General features: G+C 43.7%; 1 protein-coding gene across 1 annotated transcript in view; it reads right to left on the bottom strand.

Annotated features, from left to right (window-relative positions):
* Positions 1–22,053, bottom strand: part of PIGS (phosphatidylinositol glycan anchor biosynthesis class S) — a 176,403-nt gene that overhangs the window by 58,270 nt on the left and 96,080 nt on the right. The window contains exons 5-10 of the mRNA XM_086955161.1: positions 14,219–14,310; positions 13,091–13,325; positions 12,151–12,293; positions 11,955–12,069; positions 10,340–10,485; positions 7,469–7,569 (exon numbers count right to left, since the gene is read on the bottom strand). Coding sequence (XP_086811287.1) covers positions 7,469–7,569; positions 10,340–10,485; positions 11,955–12,069; positions 12,151–12,293; positions 13,091–13,325; positions 14,219–14,310 — 832 coding nt within the window. The remainder of the gene's footprint in view (positions 1–7,468; positions 7,570–10,339; positions 10,486–11,954; positions 12,070–12,150; positions 12,294–13,090; positions 13,326–14,218; positions 14,311–22,053) is intronic.

Below are 22,053 nucleotides of genomic sequence, written 5' to 3'. Positions count from 1 at the left end.
TGCACCCTGGTATATGACCTTGCATTAGTGCAGATTTTCGGGATTGATGTATTTACAAGAATTTACAGAAGTAGGCCAGGAAATGGTCCTCGTGGAAAATATCGGTGAACTACATTTTAGCATGAGTATGAAAACAAGTTACTTACCTGTAACTTCAGTTATCCAGTATTGGTATCTTTCATAGATTCACATGCCTGAATCATTCCCGTCGCAGAGGCGGAAGTCCCACAGTAAATAAAAGAGCAGTGCCAAAAGTACATGATAGTAGTAGGCCTAAATAAAAGGTCTGAGGACTGGATCCTAGTAGCCTATCTACATCATTATGCTGAAAAGACCTAAGTCTTTGTTACAACCAATCAGCTGTCAGCACCCTCTAGAACACTCTCTGCAGAGCCAGTTCTCCTCAGATTTTGGTTAGCACAAGTGGGAAATGAGTATCCAAAATAGAGAACTGACTCTCCAGGGAGGAGGGTGTGTGCATGTGATTCTAGGAAAGATACACAATACTGGATAACTGAAGTTACAGGTAAGTAACTTGTTTTCTTATCCAGTATTGGGGTATCTTTCATAGATTCACATGCCTGAATCAGAGTAGCAAGCAGTATGCCAAGTAATAGTCGGTTGCGGATGGTGGGAGACTTGTACTGATAAACTCCCAGTTGCATCCAAACTAAAAATCAAACAGTGTAAAGTAACTCAACTTTCCGCATGTAACACATGATCAGAAATGTAAAGAAATAACATTCATAGAGCAATAAAGCCATGGATATCTAAACATCACGTACATCCATCTGTTAAAATTGAAATCTATACATATACATCAAAATGCATAATATATATTTTCTAGATACATCTTTGTAAATATAAAATAAAGCACACAGATTACCTGAAGTTGTTCTTAAAGAAAAAGGTGTTGTAAGACAGCCTGACCAACTGCCGCATCCTCTTGGCTTGTGGATTAAAGGCAGTAATGTCTTGTGAACGTGTGGACATTCTTCCATGTCGCAGCACTGCAGATATTTTCTAGTGTCACTCCTGCAGTAATGGCCTGTTCGATTTGATATGGCAGAAATGGATGCGGAGGCTATCCATCTAGAAATTGTGGCTTTTGTGACGGCTGTACCCAGCGTGGTTTGACCGTAAGCCACAAATAATTGATCAGATTTTCCGAAGCCTCTTGTCCTTTTAGATAGAATTTTAAACATCTTTTGTTGTCCAGAGAATGTAGTGTTCTTTCTGCCGGTGTAGTAGGATTTGGAAAGAAAGTTCGCAACTTCAGTAGTTCATTTAAGTGGAACTGTGATGGTACCTTAGGTATAAATGTAGGATTAGTTCGGAGAGTGACATAATCCTTAGAGAAATGCAGGAATGGTTCTTTAATAGTGAACGCCTGAATCTCGCTTACTCTTCTGGCAGATGTTAGAGGTAGAAGTAGGGCGACCTTCCATGTGAGAAATTTGAGGTCGGCTTTGTGGATGGGTTCAAATGAATGTTTCATCAGCTGTTTGAGGACTGTATTGAGTTCCCATTCCGGTGGAGGAGGCCTAACCGGAGGGAAAGATCGGAAAAGACCTCTCATGAACTGCTTGATTAAAGAGGGTGAACATAATGAGGGAATTCTAGCAACCTTCCTGAATCTGGATAGAGCAGCTAGATGGACTTTCACTGATTGATGAAAAAGAGAGTCCAGAGCGATCCAGATGTAGCAGATAAGGAAGAATTTGTTCTGCAGGAGCTTCTATCGGGTGCAAACTGTTAGATTCACACCAAGAGCAAAACCTCTTCCACTTAAGACGGTAAGTCTTCAGTGTGCTCTGGGCTCGTGATTTTGCTAAGATGTCACGGCAATCCTGAGGAATTTGAAGGTCTTTAAATTTTAAGAAGTCAGGAGCCATTCGTGTAAATTTAGAGACTGAGGGTCTGGGTGAAGTATTTGCCCTTTATTCTGCGACAGCATTGTTGGAGTTGGAAGACGGATCGGCCAGTCCTGGGATAGCAAAAGAAGTTCTTGGAACCAGTACTGGCATGGCCACCGGGGAGCAATCCGGATGAGACGGCAGCCTTCCAACTTCATCATGCGCAACACCATTGGTAGAACAGGATTGGGGGAAAAGCGTAAGCACAAATCCCTGACCATCGCATGGACAAGGCATTCCCTCTTGATCCCTGTTGAGGGTATCTGCTGGCGTGATACTGGCATTTCTTGTTCTGCTTTGTTGCAAACAAATCTAATGTCAGTTTGCCCCAAGCCTGGAACACTGTTCACCTGAACGTGGTCTAATTCCCATTCGTGGCAGTCTGATAAGGACCTGCTGAGTTTGTCCGCTAGGGTATTGTGGAGGCCTCTGACATGTTCAGCTTTGTGAGTTATGTTGTGAAGTGTAAGCCATTCCCATATATCCTGAGCCTCCTTGGACAACGTTGCCGATCTTGTTCCTCCTTGTTTGTTCACGTAGAACATGCTGGTGGTATTGTCGGTTCTAACTAGAACTGAAGACCCTGAAATCCTTGGAAGATAGAAATATTGCCCGCAACTCCACACTGTTGATGTGTCTATGTCTGTACTGCTGAGAACACTTGCCTTGTATTTGTAAATCTTGGAGATGACCTCCCCATCCCTCCATGGATGCATCCGTTCTCAGAACGAAATCTGGGGGATTTTGTAGGAACGTGAGCCCTTGTGTCAGATTGGGTAACTGTGACCACCAGTGGAGAGCATCCACCATGCGTAGTGTGACCTAGATGATGCCTTTGAAGCAACCGGTTGCTTGCTGCCATTGAAGATGTAACTCCTCCTGTAAAGGTCTCATTTTCAGGCGTGCCAAAGGGATGAGATTTATGGCTGAAGAGCACCTTCCCAGGAGTGAAGCAAACAGGCGAACAGAAAGTGACTTTCTTTTTGTGACCCGGAGTGCTAGTTTCTGGAGGCGAGGTTGTCTTTCTAGAGATAGGAATGCCTTGCATTGTATCGTGCCTAGACGTGCTCCAAGGAACGGCAGGATTTGCTTTGGATGTAACTGGGATTTGCTTCTGTTCACAGTTAGTCCCAGAGATGCAAAGAGATTGAGACATGTTGGAACGGCAGTCTTTACATTTTGCTTTGAAGGACCTTTGATTAACCAATCGTCCAAGTACGGGAAGACCTGGAATCCCCAAGAGCGCAATGTTGCCGCTACCAGGGCCAGGCACTATGTAAAGATCCTTGGAGCCGATTTTAGCCCAAACGGAAGTACTTTGAACTGATAATGGGTGCCAGCCACAGTGAAGTGGAGATACTTTCGATGTTTTGGATGGATCGGAATGTGGAAGTACGTGTCTTCCATGTCTAAGGAAGCCATAAAATCTCCCTTGTTCAGGCAGCTTAGAATCTCTGAGAGGGTGACCATGCGAAAACCCTGTTTTTTGAGGCATCTGTTGAGGCTGCGAAGGTCCAGGATTGGTCGCTATTCCTCTGATTTCTTTTTGATCAGAAAAAAACAGGAATAGAAACCTGTCCGTTTCTGATGTAGTGGGACCTTTTCTATAGCGTTCTTGAGGAATATTGGATAAGCTTCCTTGAACAATAAGTGAAGACGAGGGGGAGGGGGGTCCCCTGGGCGGAGTGGTTGGTGGCTTGCTGACAAATTCCAAGGGTGTGTCCATTTTTTACGAGATCTAACACCCATTGGTCGGAGGACATTTTTTGCCACTGATCCAGAAAAGATGACATTTTCCCGCCCACAGGGAGGGGAGGAAGTGTGATTGATGCCCGGTTGAACTCACTGTTTTCTATTAGAGTCTCGCCCTTGATTGTTGGAGCGCTTTCGGCCTCCTTGGCGAGAGACACCAGCCGTTTTGGATTGGTGGTATGAGGATTGGTAATTTTGCCAATATTGAGGCTGATATTGCCTGTTCTGTTGATTGTAAGGAAGGAGAGGAGGAATAGCCACGCCCTGTAGCACCTCTGAAGGTCCCACGCTTGTATTGTAGGGAACCTAAAGATCTTGCCGTATCAGTGTCGTTCTTGATTGCTTGGACGGCTTCATCAATATGTTTGCCAAACAAAGATTCGCCGTAGGCCATATCTAATATTTTTGTCTGGACTTCTGGTCGGAAGGTGGTAGCTTTTAACCAACCCTGGCACCTGGGAACTGCAGCCCCAACCAGTTGTCTGAAATTTGTATTGACAATGTCCAGAGCGCAATCGATAGTCTCTGCTGCTGCGCGCTCTCCCTTGAGTAGAATTTTTCGAGCTTCTTGTCGCTTGTCCTCTGGAATGAGGTCAATCAGACCAGCCATGTCCAACCACATTTGGCGATCATAACGCCCTATGATCGCTAATGAGTTTGCTGCCCTGATGAAGGCGGCAGCCATGGTCGAAATCTTTTTACCAATGAGGTCAAGACGGGGTCTCTCTTTGTCTGGTGGTGTAGTGATGGGTGTGGCCCGATTTTTAGACCTTTGTTGGGCGGCCTGTGAAATGACTGAATCCGGCCTGGGGTGTCCGATGAGGCAGGATGGACTGTTGGCCGGAGCACGATATTTCTTATCAATCCGTGGAAGCACGGCAGGCACGGATGCAGGATTTTTTATTATCTTGATGCCCTCGTTCCATATATAAACTATTGCTGGAATTGCTCTGGTAATTTTTCTTTTTAAAATCATGTAGGAAACATTTGGTTTGTTCCAATGTTACTGGAAGTTGAAATCTAGCAGCAGCCCGCTGCATGAAGTTATGGAATCCACCTATATCTTCTGTAGGCGAGTCCAATGGTTGTGGAGTTGGTGGAGACGGCATGGGGATAATATATTAGTCCCACGGATACAAGGGAGGATTCTCTGGAAGCTCACCTTCTTCCACCTCCTCATCAGAAGAGGTGTCCAGACTTCGAGGAGGCTCAGCAGGTTGGTGCCCCCGAGGAGGTTCTGTAACTGGAGAAATTGGCGCCGGAACCTCGTGTGGAGGAACAGACTCTGTAAGTACCACAGGCTAAGGTGGTGGAATGACCTGCTGTGGGGGAAAGCGCTGCCTATAATCAGCTAACATGGCCTGCAAGTCCTAAATAAGGTTAGGAGGCAGATGGCTGGAATCCGACATCCGAGAGTACCTCTGGTATCCTGTGTGATGAGGAACAACAATGTCCTCCTGATAGTAGTGTTCAGTGTAGGTTTCTTCATCTTCCTCATCCTCTTGACATTTGATGTTTAGTTCGGAAGGATGATGAGCTATTCCAAAAGCTCCTTCATCCTCATCGTCATTGTCATCATAATCATCATCCTCCTCTTGGGCATTTGTCTCGAGGAGGTAAAATGGAGTAAGTGGTGAGATATATTAACAGGCATGCCTTTGGAAAGATTTAAGCTGAAAGCCTTTTAATGAAAGAGGCGCTGAAAAGGTTGTTACCGCCACTAAGGACTTAGTTGAAGCAGTCCCCACTCCTGCAGATGGTACAGTCGGCAACGGTAGCACTGGAATTGGAGTTACCGTCGATGTACTCTTTATTTTTGTTGTCGTCGACGGGACCGTCGTCGACGGACTCGACGTCGACGGGACTATCGTCGACGGACTCGACGCCGACGGAGTCGACGTCGACGGAACCATCGTCACGGACTCGACGTCGACGGGACCATCGTCGACTGACTCTACGTCGACAGAACCATCGTCGCGGACTTGGCGTTGACAAGCCCATCGTCGACGAGCTCAACGTTGATGGAATCGTCGTCGACTGGCTTGGTTTCTTTGTCGAAGGGGCACTCGTAGACGGCACAGAAGAGGTCTTCATTGATGATGGAAGCTTTGTCGACGGTAACTTCGTTGATGAATGTTTTGTCGGGTTCGTCAATGAGGCCTTCGTCGACGATTGCTCGACTACAGTTTTCTTAGCTACAATAGAAATCCTCGTCGACAGGATAGGTGAAGTGATAGAAGTAGTAGAAATCATCGCCGTCAACGAAGGAGCTGAAGACGTGACAGAAATAGTTGACGCAGGTAAAGCTGAAGAAACAGAACAGCTTTTACTCACAGTTTTGGAAAATAGTCTTTTAGAGTCCTTGAGAGCTGAAGCCTGTGGAGACTGTATAGGCCCAGATGAAGCAAAAGGAGACCTTTGATTAGGACCAGAAGTGGAGTGGAAGGACTTAAGATGTTTTCTCCCCTCACTTGACGAACCGTCCTGAGATCTTGCTCTCTTGCTGGAGGTTGAGGCTCGATCATCATCTTCATTAGAAGAAGATTTTAGCCACAACAGAACTCTAGCCTCCCTATCCCTTAGAGATTTTGAAGGGAAGGTTCGGCAAATCTTACAATCCTTAGCTTCATGCTTAGGGTAGAGGCAATAAATACATTCCTTATGTTGATCATCAACATAGACTCTCTTTTTGGTGCAAGTTCTGCAAGGTTTAAACAAGGCCTTCTTGTCAGACATCTTGGAGGATAGACTGAGTTGGCACTCTGCGAGGCTCACTTCCAGACGACGTGCGGTGAAAATCAGGGAGAACTGGCTCGGCAGAGAGTGTTCTAGAGGGTGCTGACAGCTGATTAGTTGGAACAAAGACTTTGGTCTTTTTAGCATAATGATGTAGACAGGCTACTAGGTCCTAGGCCTCAGGCCTTTTCTTTGGGCCTACTACTATCATGTACTTTTGGCACTGCTTTTTTATTTACTGTGGGACTCCCGCCTCGGTGACGGGGAATGATTCAGGCATGTGAATCTATGAAAGGTACCCCAATACTGGATAAATATGCATGTGTAGATTTGCTTACATGAAGATCTGCTGAGTGTTTACGAATTCCCTTTTCTTCAAGTCCTTTTTTCACAACCTTGGAATACGTTTTACTACAGCCCTTGTCAAGGGTAAATTTCCAACCTCCTCAGTATGAGAAAACCTTAGAGACCCCTAACACATGCAAGTTAATTGGTTTACGCAGACTCACAACGGCACTCCAACCCTGAAACTATTGCTGACCGCTACCTGCCTAATATAGAGATCTGAGGGAAAGTGTCAAAATCAGTGAATTGCTTATATTCAAGCCCTACTATAGCATGAGCCCTCACATAATCAGAGAGGCTATTATCAAAGTTCTTTAAGGAGACTGCTGCCATGATTTTTTACCACACTACGTGGCACCAAAGGGACAAGTAGATTTGTTTACAGGACAAGTAGATTTATGAAGCAACCTGTTCCATGAACAAGTATATATTTTATCAAATGCCACACCCGGTTTCAAAATATATATACTGCTTCCTATTAAAGTCAACTTGTAATATACTTTTATGTCAGGACAGAGCGGATCTAATTACTCTCATACCCCCAGTAGTTACGGTACAGGTATTATGGTTACAAGTTAGTTTCAATAATGGGATACTATGGAGAAAGAAGACCTCAAGCAAGCTATTAAAGTCAGAAAGAAAATACAGTGCCAAAGTGCTGGTGAACCACAGAGGGTAAGAAATGCAATGGCTGACAAACTCTCCTGCTTCCATCTTACCGAAGCTGGGTCAGAAAGACCTCCATTACTTTAACCATGTCAATATCAACACGGACGGGGAGAACACGTTCCTGCTCTTCACTGTAATCCACATTATAAACCTGAGAAAGAACAAAGAAGAGGGAAAATCAGTCACAAATTAACTAACCTAAACAGTCACCACAGCAAGCACAACATGCTCCTATCTTTCTCCCCAGACAAAATCAAAATTTTATATCAACCAATGAGACTGATCTAATCATCTACTCACCAGCTTCCCAGAATCCAGCTGGCCTCTCTCAAGCTAAGAGACCAGAAAACAATACCCAAACACCTTACTCATCTTCCACACGCTCTAGAAAACTGGTGACTGTATAGCCCACAACCCTTTGTCCTCAAAAACCTCTGAAAATCCTAACCTCTCTTATCACATAATCCACAGCTGGACGGTCAGAGACAGAAGGAATGACTGAGTCTATTTTCTTTGAAAGCTGTGGACATTTTCCCTTCTGGAGGCAGAGTTTGGTGGTGTTAACCGACCCTCCCAAACTGCCCATATATCTTCAGGGGTAGTTCCCTTATTCACCGGAGCTCCATGTCATCTAAGGAGAATAAGGGCTGGGGGAGTAAGAAGGATGTCTTCAGCTCCAAGATCTTTGCACATGCTGTTGGACAGAAATCTCCTCATGACACACATGACAAGCTGGTGAAAATAGGGTAGTTTGAGTCAGATGTCTGGGCTTCAAAGGGTGTGCAAGGTGTTGGAGTTCCAGGATAGAATGTCTCACTCTATCCTACAATTGAAGAGAAAATTGGAATGCTTGGACAACAATGCCGGCTCTGCAAGTCATCAGAATTCTGTGTTCTCCTGTAACAAGAACTCAGTGGAAAACTGGCCACTTTGAATTTTCATACTTTTTTTTAAAAATGCTGCTTGGGAAAGAGGCAGACTCTGCGATAGTGGCCACAAAGGAACCACTGTTGGCAACATTTGATACCATCTCCATTCACATTCCCCTTCAACTCTAGCTAATATAGGGGTCGTCAGCCAGGCACTGAGTTGTGTTGAGTCACTTTTGGAGAAGGGATGGCAAGCAGTTTGTTTTGGCACCTTTCTCCTTGGCGATCAGATCCCACAACATTATGGTGCCACAGTCCTCATCCATGATCATACTTTATTCAATATTTAAATAGCCCCATTGGTACCCCATGTTGAGTTGTTTGGCTTGGATGTCACTCAGCTGCTCCACTCTAGAGACTGGGTCGACAACCACCCGAAACACTTTAAGCCACTTACGAGCGGTTTCGACTGGATGCGCATTAGTCACATCAAATGCAATTTAATGAAGACCAAAATTTTTCTGTTCAGGCCTTTCCAAACAAATTGGCAGCAGAGCTGTTGGTCGGAGACATTACCATAACCTCCCCAACTGACATTAGCGGAAAAGAATCTAGGGGCCAAGTTTGACAATCATCTTTCCTTCTAGTCCCTGGTGTCTTCAGTGGGGGGTGGAGGGGCTCATGCTTTGCAAGGCTTTAGGCCTTTAAATAGTTTTTCTTTCTCTACATTCCCGCAGAACATGAGCAGATGGCTGAACATAGTCCAGAATGCTGTGGTGCATCAGATCTTGAAACTTTCCCGACATGATTGTATTTCTCCCCATCTCAGGACTACATTGGCTGCCAGTCATGAAGAGTCCCTAGTTCTTGCCCATAGGGTCTTCCTTTCCTCAGTATTTCTCGGCCGGGCTTCAGTATTACATCCCTCCAAGAACTAGGTGCCAATTTTCCCAGAATTAAGCAGGGAGACACAAGCAGAGTTTTGTAGCACCTGAGAAAGGAATCTGTAGAGAAAGGCCTGAAGGCAGAGATGTGGGATCCTGAGATACCCTCGATGATACATGAAGAGCAAGGACATGAGTTGTGTAAGTGAGGTATTGACTGGTTCTTCCTAAATGTAATTAAAAAGGGGAGCAAACCTGTAACTGACTTAGAATTAAGGTTCACTGCTTGCACGATAACATGGTTGCACTTTCTTTGCCTCCAGGAGGTTTGCTCAAGCTGGATTGCTGGAATGGGTTGAGAATTCTTAATATGTTGCAATAATTGAAATGTGTAAGTAGGTTCCTTGGGGTTACATTGAGATGCATCTAATTCCAGCCTTTCTACAGACAGACACACAAAAACAAACAAACAAATACAATCCCTGCAAAGTGCATACTAGGTTAATGAACTAGTTGACAGGATCGGGTTGGTGGTATTCCTTTTGAGGGGATGTTGCTATATATTTCCCCAGGTATAAGGGGTCTTTAGCTTTTGGTCATATTTGTTGTATAAAGATTTCACAATACAAGAGAACTCATTTAGAGTACCACCTTGTAAAAAGGTTATTTTGATCTATTCAGAGGTCATCAACTAGTGTATGTCACAGTGGGTGAAATATCTTCATTTTCAGATTTTACACATTTCTGCCAGTTTTGTATTTTTGTCGTAAAGCTAAAACTAACTCCAAACATTGCATACAAGAGGCCATAACACAACTACAGGAGCAATGGATTTATTTACATTTTGTTTATCAAATATAGACACAAACCTTATGGGTGGACACTGGCTTCAGTTTGGTCTTGGCACAAATAATAGTACTGCAGGTACTACACCAGTTACAGCTCACTTATGCTAGACTCTTTATCCAATATGCACCATTAAAAGATGATTTCAGACTTTTCTTTGCTTTCCACGAGATTACCTCCATCTCAGCATCACTTTCCCCTACATGCACCCAAACTGTTCAAGACTACTAGTATTGCCTCAAATACCTATCACTCACCTTATCCAAATGCGAACTTCATAGCTTCTTATGGCAGAGAATGCTTACAGTTAGAGGCTCCTTACCATGATTCCACCCCAGCGGGGACTATGGAAAGCATTAGTGACTACAGGGCTTCCATCATGGTCTTTGATGTAGAGAGGCGAATGGGAATATTCAGGGACATACAGCAAGAAGTTCAGAACCGGATAAAGTGAGGCAGCACTGGAACCTGTAGCAAGAAAGGAATACATAAGGGTAGAACGTTCTTTGTTGTATCACCATTCAGCTGCGCCACGGTTTAGTTCTGAGACAGACCTGTAAAAGCTAAATCACAAGTAGGACTATCCACACATGCCTATTCCCTGCCTATTTAACCCCCACCCCCTAATCTACAACATATCCAGGGCACCGGAAATTTTTATCAGCCCTCCAGTGATAAAGGACACTGACTATGAAGCTTCAATTCTATTTTATACTTCTCCAGTGGGCCTAATTATGCAATCCTGAGCCAATTATTTTCTCTCTCTTTATTTTAGTTTCCTCGTCTGCCATAACTGAAGCACTCAGAAAATGGCTACCATCAGTTAAGCATAATTAAAAATTGGACATTTACATTTAGAAGATGCCCTGATATTAGGGGGAAATCAGAATAGTTGGAAAACAAAGGAATTCTTTAATACCTAGGGCCTTCCACCCAAAGTTTTTTTTTTGCCTTTACCTCAAACATATGGTGCCTAGAGTAAACAACATGTGGCAGGAAGAAAAGGCTCAAAGACAGTGTTGAAGCTAGTGGGAGACTGCTTGTCCCACTATATTAAACGGAAAGCCAAGCCTTGGTCTCAGAATCCTATGTCGGTAGCATACGGAGGATGTACAGCCACCAGCAAGGAAACTGGTTTACACGGCCACTGATATTCGGTGAGATCTAAAGGTGTATAATTTGCAGTCTCTGAATCAGACTGTCAGTCAGACTCAGACGATAAGCCTCCGTATTGGGACTGGATTTCCAGTTCTAGTCTCAGCCCCACTGCTTGTGAGCCACATGACTCCCAACCCAGCATATATCCTGATGTACGCGATCTAGAACAGAGTCCTGTGGTTATAAACGTTTGCCACAGTATACCACAGGTCATGTTACAAGCTTCTCATCCTTGGCTTCAAACATGCAGATCAGCATGCCCACCACTTACATTGCACAGACAAATCTCCCTTCACACTCTTGACTACTGACAACCTTTCATAAACTCCACATCAACTAAGTACCACAAGTCCTCAATGCCTCCAGATTCAGTACTGTGTCCCCTCTTTCACCACACATTTGAATCAGTACAACCAAAGCATAAGAAATGCCTCCTCTAGGGCACCTTTAAAATGGTCTTAAACACCACCTCCTTTGGGTCCAAGTCTCATCAGCTCCCCAACTCTTCAAGGTGTACATCACTTGCACAGGGTGCAACCTGAACTTGTCCTACCCACGAACGTATAATGTTTGATGTGAGAATATAATCAGTCCCCCAAACATAGTTCTCTCACCATAAATTGCCTTTTTGTTACCATTTATGGCTAAGTTCCAATGTATTACTTGAAGTAACCCCAAGAGCCTGTTAAAGATATTCAGCAAGTACATTAATAAATACAGCTGCGTTATGTCATACAAGGTAATAACCTTGAAAAATTAATTAACTCTGTGCTTCTTACCAAGCCTGGCCTCTATCGGGTTAATAACATGAGGAAGACTGTGAGCATTCAGGATGTAACCGGAAGATGCTTTGTCAAAGCGAGGTGTGACCCCAAGTACAGCATAGTATAAAATCTAAAGTGGAGAAAGAAGTACATTTTAGTTCCAAAAGAACTCCATTCAAACATACAAATAGAGATTAGGAGTCCAGCCCACCTGAGAGTCTACAGAAACATTGGCCACAGGTGCAAGCTTGTCCAGGAATGGCTGGATGTAGCCGTCCACAGCACCCTGAATGTTCCAGTGCAGGTCGTGCGATTTGGGGTCTGGGTTCAGCAAGCTGAACGTTATCTCATAGCCTGAGAATCAAGAGAGAGGAGATCAGTACTTGGCATAGAAGGACAGCAGAGATAAGAGCAAGAGTATTGGGTATTACGAGAAGGCAAAGGATTGCAGGAGCATGGACCGCAGCAGAGTGGGTAGGTGTCCCAACTGAGGATGCTACTAAATTTGTATCAAAGCAAGCACATGAAGGAGGGTGCACAAGCATCTCAGTCTACGCACAGCAGAAGAAGCAATCAGAAGGCGGACCAAGTGAGTGATCAAAGTATAGATCGGAAGGGAGAAGACACAGATCTCTAGAGAGCAAATGAACAGTTCAGAACAGGCACAGGGGTCTAAGTAATCAGGTAGGGGGGGTGCAGAGAAGGCACAGAAGAGGGCCAGGTAGAGGTAGAAATCATGGCATGTACAGAGGGAATCAGTTAGTGCAAATTAGAGGAGACATCAAAGGGAGGGGACTTATGTCAATACAAAGAGCGCAGAGCAAGAGAGTAGGGCAGGCATATTGAACTGTCAGACACAGAAATGGATCAAAGATAGGTGCAGGGGCAGAAAACACCACAGACACCAATCAGACAGCATCAAAAACATGTTGGGTGACACCACAAAGCATTCCTGAAGGAGATGGTAAAGTGCACCCACATGGTGTAAAAGTATATATCATTTACAAAAGAATGCAAACTAAATACTGGCTCACCACTATAAGCTTTTATTTAGGTTTAGCATGAGGTCAAAAGCTTTCTGATAGTGCACCCATAATGTAATCTAGAGCTCCCAATCCAGCAACCATCACAAAACTCCCACCATCATGTACCTGGGCTGGATTTGAATGCTCGTCTGCTGTCTGCATAAGCCTCCTTAGTAAACTGGCCAATAGGAATTCGATCAGATAATGCAGCCATAATAGCATCATCATTGAAACACATGGCTTGGACGATCTGCTCCGCTTTCTTGTTCACAACAGCCAGAACCTCTTCCACTCTCAGAGAAGGTAGATGCAGACTCTCCATCACAGCACTACGGTGCTTGCCTATGTAGACACCAATACCCTGCAAGGCCGAAAGGGTAGAAAGGACAATAAATATGGCAGAACAAATCTTGCCTTACAGAAATCTGCTGCTCAACTGAGGACACAGTGTATCCTCTTTGATGCTGCAGATGCTCTCTTCAGAGCAGGTGACAGTCTTTTTGGCAGGGATGGTGGATAAGTTTTGTAATGAACTTCAAAAGGGTAAAGAAAATGGGAGAAGAGGTTGATTTGCATTGGTTTCTTCAAAGGAAAGAAGTTGGTGGTGGCTCTAATGTGTTGTAAAAGAGTGTCCCTGAGAAGAGGCGTGTTGACTGTTATGTTCACCCTTCAGTAAGGTGAATGCCTTTCTTTGTTTGAGCCAAAGGACAGTGGTGCTGACCGAGGTATGCTTCTTTGGTTGTGAAGGAAGAGTTTAATTTCTGAGGTAGGCAGGTTTCTCTTTGCGAAGAGCACAGCGCATGATGTAGAGGAGCTTGTTATGGCATCGACATTTGATGCGGAGTTAGTTTAGTTATATGAAGTATTCTGCAATGACATTCAGCCCCGTCCATAAATATTATAAATCAGATCATCCAGGGGCCCGCTGCTCACCTACACTATCTAAATATCTAGCTGCAATCTACCATTACCTGCCAAATCCTTTGGCTTGAGACATGTACTGTCTTTGTATTAACTGTAAAAATAAATAATTGAAATACTATAACGTAGGGTAATGGGAAAAACTTCATGAAAATAGCTCTCCAGTCCTTCCCGCATAGTGATATTATAGTAATGTTCTCTCTCTCCCTCTCCCTCCCCATATGCATCTTGGAGGAGAGAACTCCAGAGAGGTAGGGCAAGCTAGAGGACAAGACCTCTTCTGACATAGAGGCATATTGGTGGCAAGACTGTTTGAAAAAGAAAAGCATCTACCTGAGGAAGAAGGGTAGATGATTCTGGGATCACGTACACTGTTAATGAACCCTGGGTCCCTTTGTCCAGCTGATACAGAACTTCGTCACATCCTGGAGATAAAGAGGTCATTAACACACTTTTTAACAAGAGTCATGGGTCTGAAAAAAAAAGCATTAACCATATGGAACATATGACACATCTGACAGTATGGACAAGTTTGAAGCCTCCGCTTCCCTTTCTGGGGGAAGAGGGTAAAGGTTAGCAGCAAAAGGTGAGGAAGAGAAGGAACGGGCATGATGACTGCACACAGATTAACAGGGAAAATACATGAGGATAGAGGGGTGTGGATGAGAGCAGAGGGGAAATTGATCTGGGAAAGAGGGTAAGAAAAAATGAAGTAGGATCACAAGTGGGAGGGGTTGAGAATAAGAGTCAAGAAGGACAGGGATCATGGAAGGAACATTGTTGAGTGTCTGGGGTCCATGAAAGTAAAAAGGGAGAGGATGAGGGTTAAGAGCATATCTAAAGACAGTGGGAAGGAATGATGGGTTTTGTAAGCAGTGCTTGTCATAATTCAAAATCAGTTACAATACCCACGTAATAATGCAGGTAAAAAGAAAGATCTATCATAAGATGGTGCTGAGGCAGAATCATCAATTTAGAAATAATGATCTAATAACTGTTAAGACAATATTAAGCCAAGTGGACTGAAAACAGAGTACCTTTGGAGGATAAGAAAAACAGGTGAAAAAACAATTCTGATACACTCATGTTAACTGAGACTAGAAAAAAGGCATTTGTTGCATCCACTGAAGAAGTTTAGTGGGATACGTACCCTTCCCTATACCCTTCAAACTTTGGAAAATATCATTTAGTCCACTTTGCTTTCTCCATTAGTCCCTCCTTTCTCCTTCTGGTGTACAGGTTTGTCATCCGAAAAGCTCGTGGACACCCTTATGACTAAACACTGCACAAATGTTACTAACAGCTCCATCATGAGGGATACTCCAGAAGGGCTGAACTTTTTGGTGTACACGCACATATAATTCTGCTGCCCCTATTGTTATGCTGGTGCAGTGTAGATGCCTATATGGCTATTGTTCCTTATTACAATTCAAATGAGCATCTCTGTCTGTCACAAACACTCGTTTATCACACGGACAGACTCTGTGTCCCATAACATAATAACCGTACCTCAGTAGTCATCACGCACAACATGAAAACACTTCCCACATACCCTCAAAACAAGAAAAAAAACTTGCAACTACTCACATACGTAGCTTGCAATCCGTCTGGGTGTTTCAGCCCGCTGCGTACGGGTAATAAGCACTATACAAATGAGTCTATACAACACTGCAAGTGAGTAAAAGCTCATCTGCTGAAGGGCAGACTTGAGAGCAATATTTTAAAGACTGCACCAAAGGATGTCACTGTCATCAAAATATTTTTGATTAACGTTAGGAGTGTGTACATTTTCTGGTGGGGTGGGTGTCAATGTGCTTCAAATGCTGATATCAGCATGTTGTTAGCGACATATCTGCCATTAGGCGTAGCAGCAGGACAGAATCAGCCAGGGTAACCATAAAATGGTAAGAATAGTTTGATTTTCCTGGTTGGCAGGGTTCAACATACTTTTATTTTTAAATGCTGATAAAGGTAGATTGCAGGCCATTTCTCAATGAAGGGAAGGGTTAGCAGGATGTAACCAAGTATCCAAGAATTAACATTGCGACCAGCTCTAAAGTGGTAGGTAGTATTTGGTTCCCGACGGCAAACTTGGTTCTTCTAATGCTGATAAAGTCGGATTGGGCATCATATCTTCACAATGGGAAGGGATAGCAATAATAGGATTCATTTCCTAAGGTTCAGTCTGGCTAGTCGGACACATTGCAGACAGATTTAAAGTGGTAGGGTGTATTCTGATTTGTCACGTTTAGCAGGGATCAGCATATTTTCATCTTCTTCTGCAGATAAGGCAGATTGTGGGTCAAATGTCCTCAAATTGGAAGGTTTAGCAGTATGTGGCCATGTCCCCTGGAATCTGTGTGGCTAACCATAGACACCGCAACCAGCTTTAAAGTAGTAAGAAAAGAGGTACTCTAATTTTTCCATAAAAAGTGCCTACATGGCCCACGTCCAGAGTTCCTGAAAGAACAATGCATCTGCAGTTTCTCTGAAGAACACTACAGGAAGGACAAACGCCAACATGCACAAAAACAGAGCGAAAATCCAATTAATAAGCGGTCCTGGCTTAAATGCTGTCTTCACTGGTAACTATGAAATCATCCTCATCAATCATAAAAAAAACATTGTTGTCGACAGCATTCTCATTGGAGTTCCTATGAGACAAGTCTCATCGATGACTTGGTGATAGTCATCGACAACGAAAATCCCGTCAACAGCAATACCATCGACAATGATGACACCTTTGACAACCAATCCATAGATGTCCCTCCTTTCACCGATGACACTGCCTTCGACGATAACACCATCTATTTCAACACTGGCAGCATTATTAGCTAAGTCAGTTGTTGACACAAACACAGCTCACAATGAGCATTCCTACAGCTACCTTTTCACCCATGAAGCTGATGGTAAGCTTGCTCGCCCAGAATCTGTCCTCTGAAATAGAGGAAGATCTCAGTGACCAAGTTGCCTCAAAGTCTGTCTATAGTCAAATGCAACTGGATAGGAGTTACGTCCTGGTGTTTGAGGAAGCCCTAGAAGAAGAGAAAACTTACCAGGAGTACAATGAACAGCCGTCGTCGTTCTTCTACTATGATTACAGGGGACAGTGTGTCCTGTTCTTGGTGCCCTCACACTACCCGAAGGATGTCAGGCTTCATCATTGGGCTATTGCTCCTCGTCAGGACGGTGCTGCAATGCCCTATGGGTCCCCCGAAGGGTCACTTTTTCAGAGCCGTAAGGGTGCGTGCGGGTGAGTGACAGTAGTGTACTGATGTGAAGTTAAAAAATGACTGGAGGGGTGCCGAGAAAGTTTATTGTGGAAAAAAATGTCCCTCTGTCATTAGTAAAAACCAAGAGGTTAGTGCTGCTGTGAGGGATGTAATGAACCTCTGTAGCTAGTTTTGTCTGACACCCCTAGTGGGTATGTTTTTTAGGTCGACATGTTTTGTGCAATTTACCGGTCTTAGGAGGGGATCCCATGCGCTTCTTCAGGACCAGAAAGTGTGTAGTGATAGATAGAATGGATTTGTGGCCTTTGGACATTAATATAGTGCCATTTAGAAGGTAAGGAAGTAGTATTCTGGAACGACAAAAGCATAAAAATAAAATAGAATTGAGTTTTTATACATGAATATTTAAGGCAGTCAAAAAAGTGGCCTGGGTCCCCCCTTGGTGGACCAGGTGCTTGTGGTCGTATTTGTCAATTATTAGCATACATCAAGTGAGGCCATAGTGAGCTATGGAGAAAAGATAATAACAATACAGGACGAACAACCATATAGGTTTAAGTGTGAACGTTTTGAACCACGGCGAAAATAGCAAATTTTGATTGCAGAACAGACAAAGACATATAGTACCCAGTTACATTGTCAAGAACGCCATGGTCGGTAGGCAAGCTATGGTGCGTATGACATATACACTATACTAGGTACCACCATTGATGGCAAACCTCAAGTCACTGTGTATACGTAAGAGCAGGGAAGTATTGGTTATAATGTGCTCACCCAAGAAATCCCCATGAAAATCGGCTGAGGGTCCCTTGAGACCTGTTGCAAGCATTCATAAGATTAGGCATTGGGAGCATGACAGATAAAAGCAGCGAATGGCTGCTCTTGGTGGCCAATTAAACAAACAATGCAGCAGAGAAATATCTACCTACAGTTCCTCGTAGGAAAGGAGGCCCGTACACCTACCCGACCTCAAGCCTTCTCCGACAGTACTGGGACGTTGCTGATGCGGTGTTTATATACCGCTATGGAGACCGGCATGGGGGTGTGGCAGTTCCAGGTCACGCGTGGAGCCATCAAGCAAGAGACGTGCTTGCCTATTGTGTCTGGGATTAACGTTATCCTCAAACCTCTCAGCCAATATTGTCACCACTTTATACAACCCTTGGTCCAGACAACACCATCATTCTTGAAGGATACAAAAGCCACTATCTGCCTCATTCAGAACCTCCCGGAACCCCAAGAGATCACCCTACTTTTTACTCTTGACGTGGTGGCACTATACACACGAGGCTACCATCAGAGTGATTGAAGAGGCCCTCAGGACTACTACAACCACAACACCTCTACCAATTGACTTCATCATGGAATGTATGGAATTGACCTTGAAGAACAACTTTTTCAGATCCCACACAGGATCTACCACCAAGTCCACAGGACATGCATGGGTAGTACATTTGCGCCGAGTTTGGCATGTCTGTATATGGCGAATTTTTAGGCACTACATATACTGACAGACAACAATCCCCTTTTCAAGGAGATAAAAGAACAGAAACGCTACATCGATGACATTCTGATGCTTTGGACTGGCACGGAGAAACGCTGTACTGAATTCCATGATTGAATAAATCGGCAGGATCCTTTACTGAAGTTCACCCTCTCGACCTCAACAAAGGAAATTCCCTTCCTGGTTTTATTGATCAAACTGGATAGCAGCTGCCACAAAAACATATCGAAAACCCACTGACCACAATAGTCTCTTGCCTTACAACAGCCACCATCCTAAAGCCCTGAGGGAAATTCTCCCTCATGGACAATTCTGAGGCTAAGACGAAATTGCAGTACCATCCATGACTACAAACTAAAGGCTGACAGGCTAAGTGCGAATCTAGAGAAAAGGAGCTACCCCAAGCAAACCATCAGAAATACAAGAAAAAGAGCACGCAACAACCATCGAGATGCCCTTTTGGAGAGTCACCTTAAACCACACGAGGACGTCGTCACATGTGTGACCACATTCATGCTTAAGTCCAACAAAGTAAGAAATATAGTACTTAAAGATTGGCACATTATCAATACAGGAGACCTTAACCTGGAGCGCCCTAGATTCGCCTTTACATACACACAGAACTTCAAAGACTTATTAGTCCACACCAGACCTCACACTAAACTGATCAAACAACTTTATGGGACCTCCTGACTGTAAAAGGACATTACCCTTGTGGTAATTGCAATGTCTGCACCCTGACCACCCACACCGAGAATCTTCAGCTTGGTGACATAAAATGGACACAACACACACACACCAACTGCAACACCAAAAACTATGTTTACCTCATTAGGTGTGCCTGTAATCTCCTCTATGAGTGGATGACAACCAGACAATTCAGGGTAAGAATGAATGAACATAGGAGCAGTGTGCGCTGCAGACTCAGGACTACAAAAATGAGCACACACTACATAGAGAAACACATGACTGAGCCACTTTACTGGACTATTTTAGAGACCTACCCTCAGTGGAACAGTGGAACACTGCAACACTGTTCCAGAAAAAACAGAGATGGGTCCATTGACTACAGACGAACACGCAGGGTCTTAACGATGAAATCCCTTGGATAGAACTCCTATGACACTCTTAGTCGCCTGGTTTATACCTTGGCCCAAAGCATATCAACACTACATTTGGAAACTATGCAGTATGGCCTTAAATGACCTCTACAAATCCCATTGAGTATCCTCCTGGCATTTAGTACAACTACAACATTCATGACGTACATTATTAAGGGTTATGGTAATTACCATGCAAACCAAGAACCGGACACATCGCTTATGTGTGACACCAGCAAATGCGTACTTACCTGCTGAGCATTTTTCAGTGCTCAACAAATACGACACGTGATCCAAGAGTGCCATACCCTCATCACATTAGGACCTGTTCACCATGATTAATCACGTCACTCAGTGGTTTTTTCTTCCCTAGTCTCACCACATTGTAGCATGCAAGAGATCGATATAGGTGCCATCACAAAAATTGGGCATCTCTCAATTTGGTTACCTTTATTAACCTTTTAATAAACCGGGATGACCATCTCAACATGGCACCCATCCATGCTTATACAATCGCCAAGCACGTCCGTGGCTCTGCGGTCCAACGCGTGATTTCCATACATTTACTCTAACTTTCTCATTTTCACTCGGCGACCCCAAACGTGGTTTGCATTCCTAGAAATAACTGATTATTTCTCCTGCAGTAATACCCACTCACACTTCCCCGATTTCATCGGGTTGACCATTTCAATATAGCACGAGCGTGCAGACTCCAAGCACATCTCTTGCTTGACAGCTCCACACGTGACCCAGAACTGCCACACCCCCAGGCCGGTCTCCAGAGCACTGCATAAACACTGCATCTGCAATGTCCCAGTACCAGCGGAGACGGCGTAAGGTCGGGTAGGTGTACGGGCATCCTTTCCTACGAGGAACTGCAAGTAGATATTTCTCCGCTGCATTGTTTGTTTAATTGGCCACCTAGAGCGGCCATGTGCTGCTTTTCTATGTCACGCTACCAATGCCTAATTTTACGAATGCTTGCAACAGGTCTTGAGGGACTCTCAGCCGATTCTCATGGGGATTTCCTCCCGCTAATCTTGGGTGAGCACATTACGACCAATACTTACCTGCTCTTACTTGTACACAGTGACCTGAGGTTTACCATCAATGGTGGGACCTAGTATATGTATATGTCATATGCACCATAGCTTGCCTACCGACTATGGCGATCTTGACAATGCTATTGGGTACAATATGTCTTGTCTGTTCTGCAATCATAATTTAGCATTTTCGCCATGGCTCAAAACGTTCACACGTAAACCTATATGGTTGTTCGTCCTATAATGTTATTAACTTTTTTCCATAGCTCACTATAGCCTCACATGATGTATGCTAATAATAAAAAAAGAACGACCACAAGCACCTGGTCCACCAATGGAGGACCCAGGCCACTTTTTTGGCGGCCTTAAATATTCATGTATAAAAACTCAATTCTAATTTATTTTTATGCTTTTGTCGGTCCAGAATACTACTTCCTTACCTTCTAAGTGGCATTAGATTAAGTACCACAGGCCACAAATCCATTCTCTCTACTACTACAAGCGTTCTGGTCCTGAAGAAGCGCATGGAATCTCCTCCTGAGACCGGTAAATTTTGCGAAACATGTCGACCTAAAAAAACTCTTATTATACTTTATTCGATATAAAATATCATTAAAGTACAAACAAACATACATTGTGACAAGAGAGTAAAAATAGATTAAAAAGAGCGATTTGTAGCTATTTCATACAGTGATGAGTCACATTTAAAAACAATAAAAATACATATATACAGTTAAAAATAAGATTTTTAAGCGACCTCTCAATTGATAACAGTAATGTACAAACAAGGATTCTATTCCTGCAGGCTCTAAACATTTTTATAGTTTAGCGACTTAGAGCGGATATACCATGCAATTGATAGGTATTTAGCAACTCTGCATACAACAGCTAGGGAGCTTGTATCAGTTAAAAGGATACGAAGAGCAACTCTAAAATCTCTTACCCCTATCAACAAGCATACCGATTTCAACCATTTTGCTCCTGCATATTTATATGCTTTACATCCAAACAAGAAATGCGGTAAGGATTCAGTTTTACATGGGCAACATGGACAGGAGCCATCTGGGGCCTGACTACTTTTCCAACCAACCACGAATTTGTTTAGTGGAAGTGTCCCGTATCTCATTTTTAAAAAGATGACTCTATCTTTGGGTCTTTGAATAAAATCTAAAAAAGGTTTGAACCTCATGATGGGCTTATGCTCTAAAAATTGAGCAGTTAAAACTCCCCACTTAGTGTTCCTAAGTTCCTCAGTCTGGCACCACTCCCAATAGATTTTCTTCATTAC

This window comes from Lissotriton vulgaris, chromosome 2_1 (assembly GCF_964263255.1).
Source record: "Lissotriton vulgaris chromosome 2_1, aLisVul1.2, whole genome shotgun sequence".
Lineage (NCBI taxonomy): Eukaryota > Metazoa > Chordata > Amphibia > Caudata > Salamandridae > Lissotriton > Lissotriton vulgaris.
Note: the sequence above shows the minus strand (reverse complement) of the source record. Positions and strands in the feature narration are given on the sequence as shown.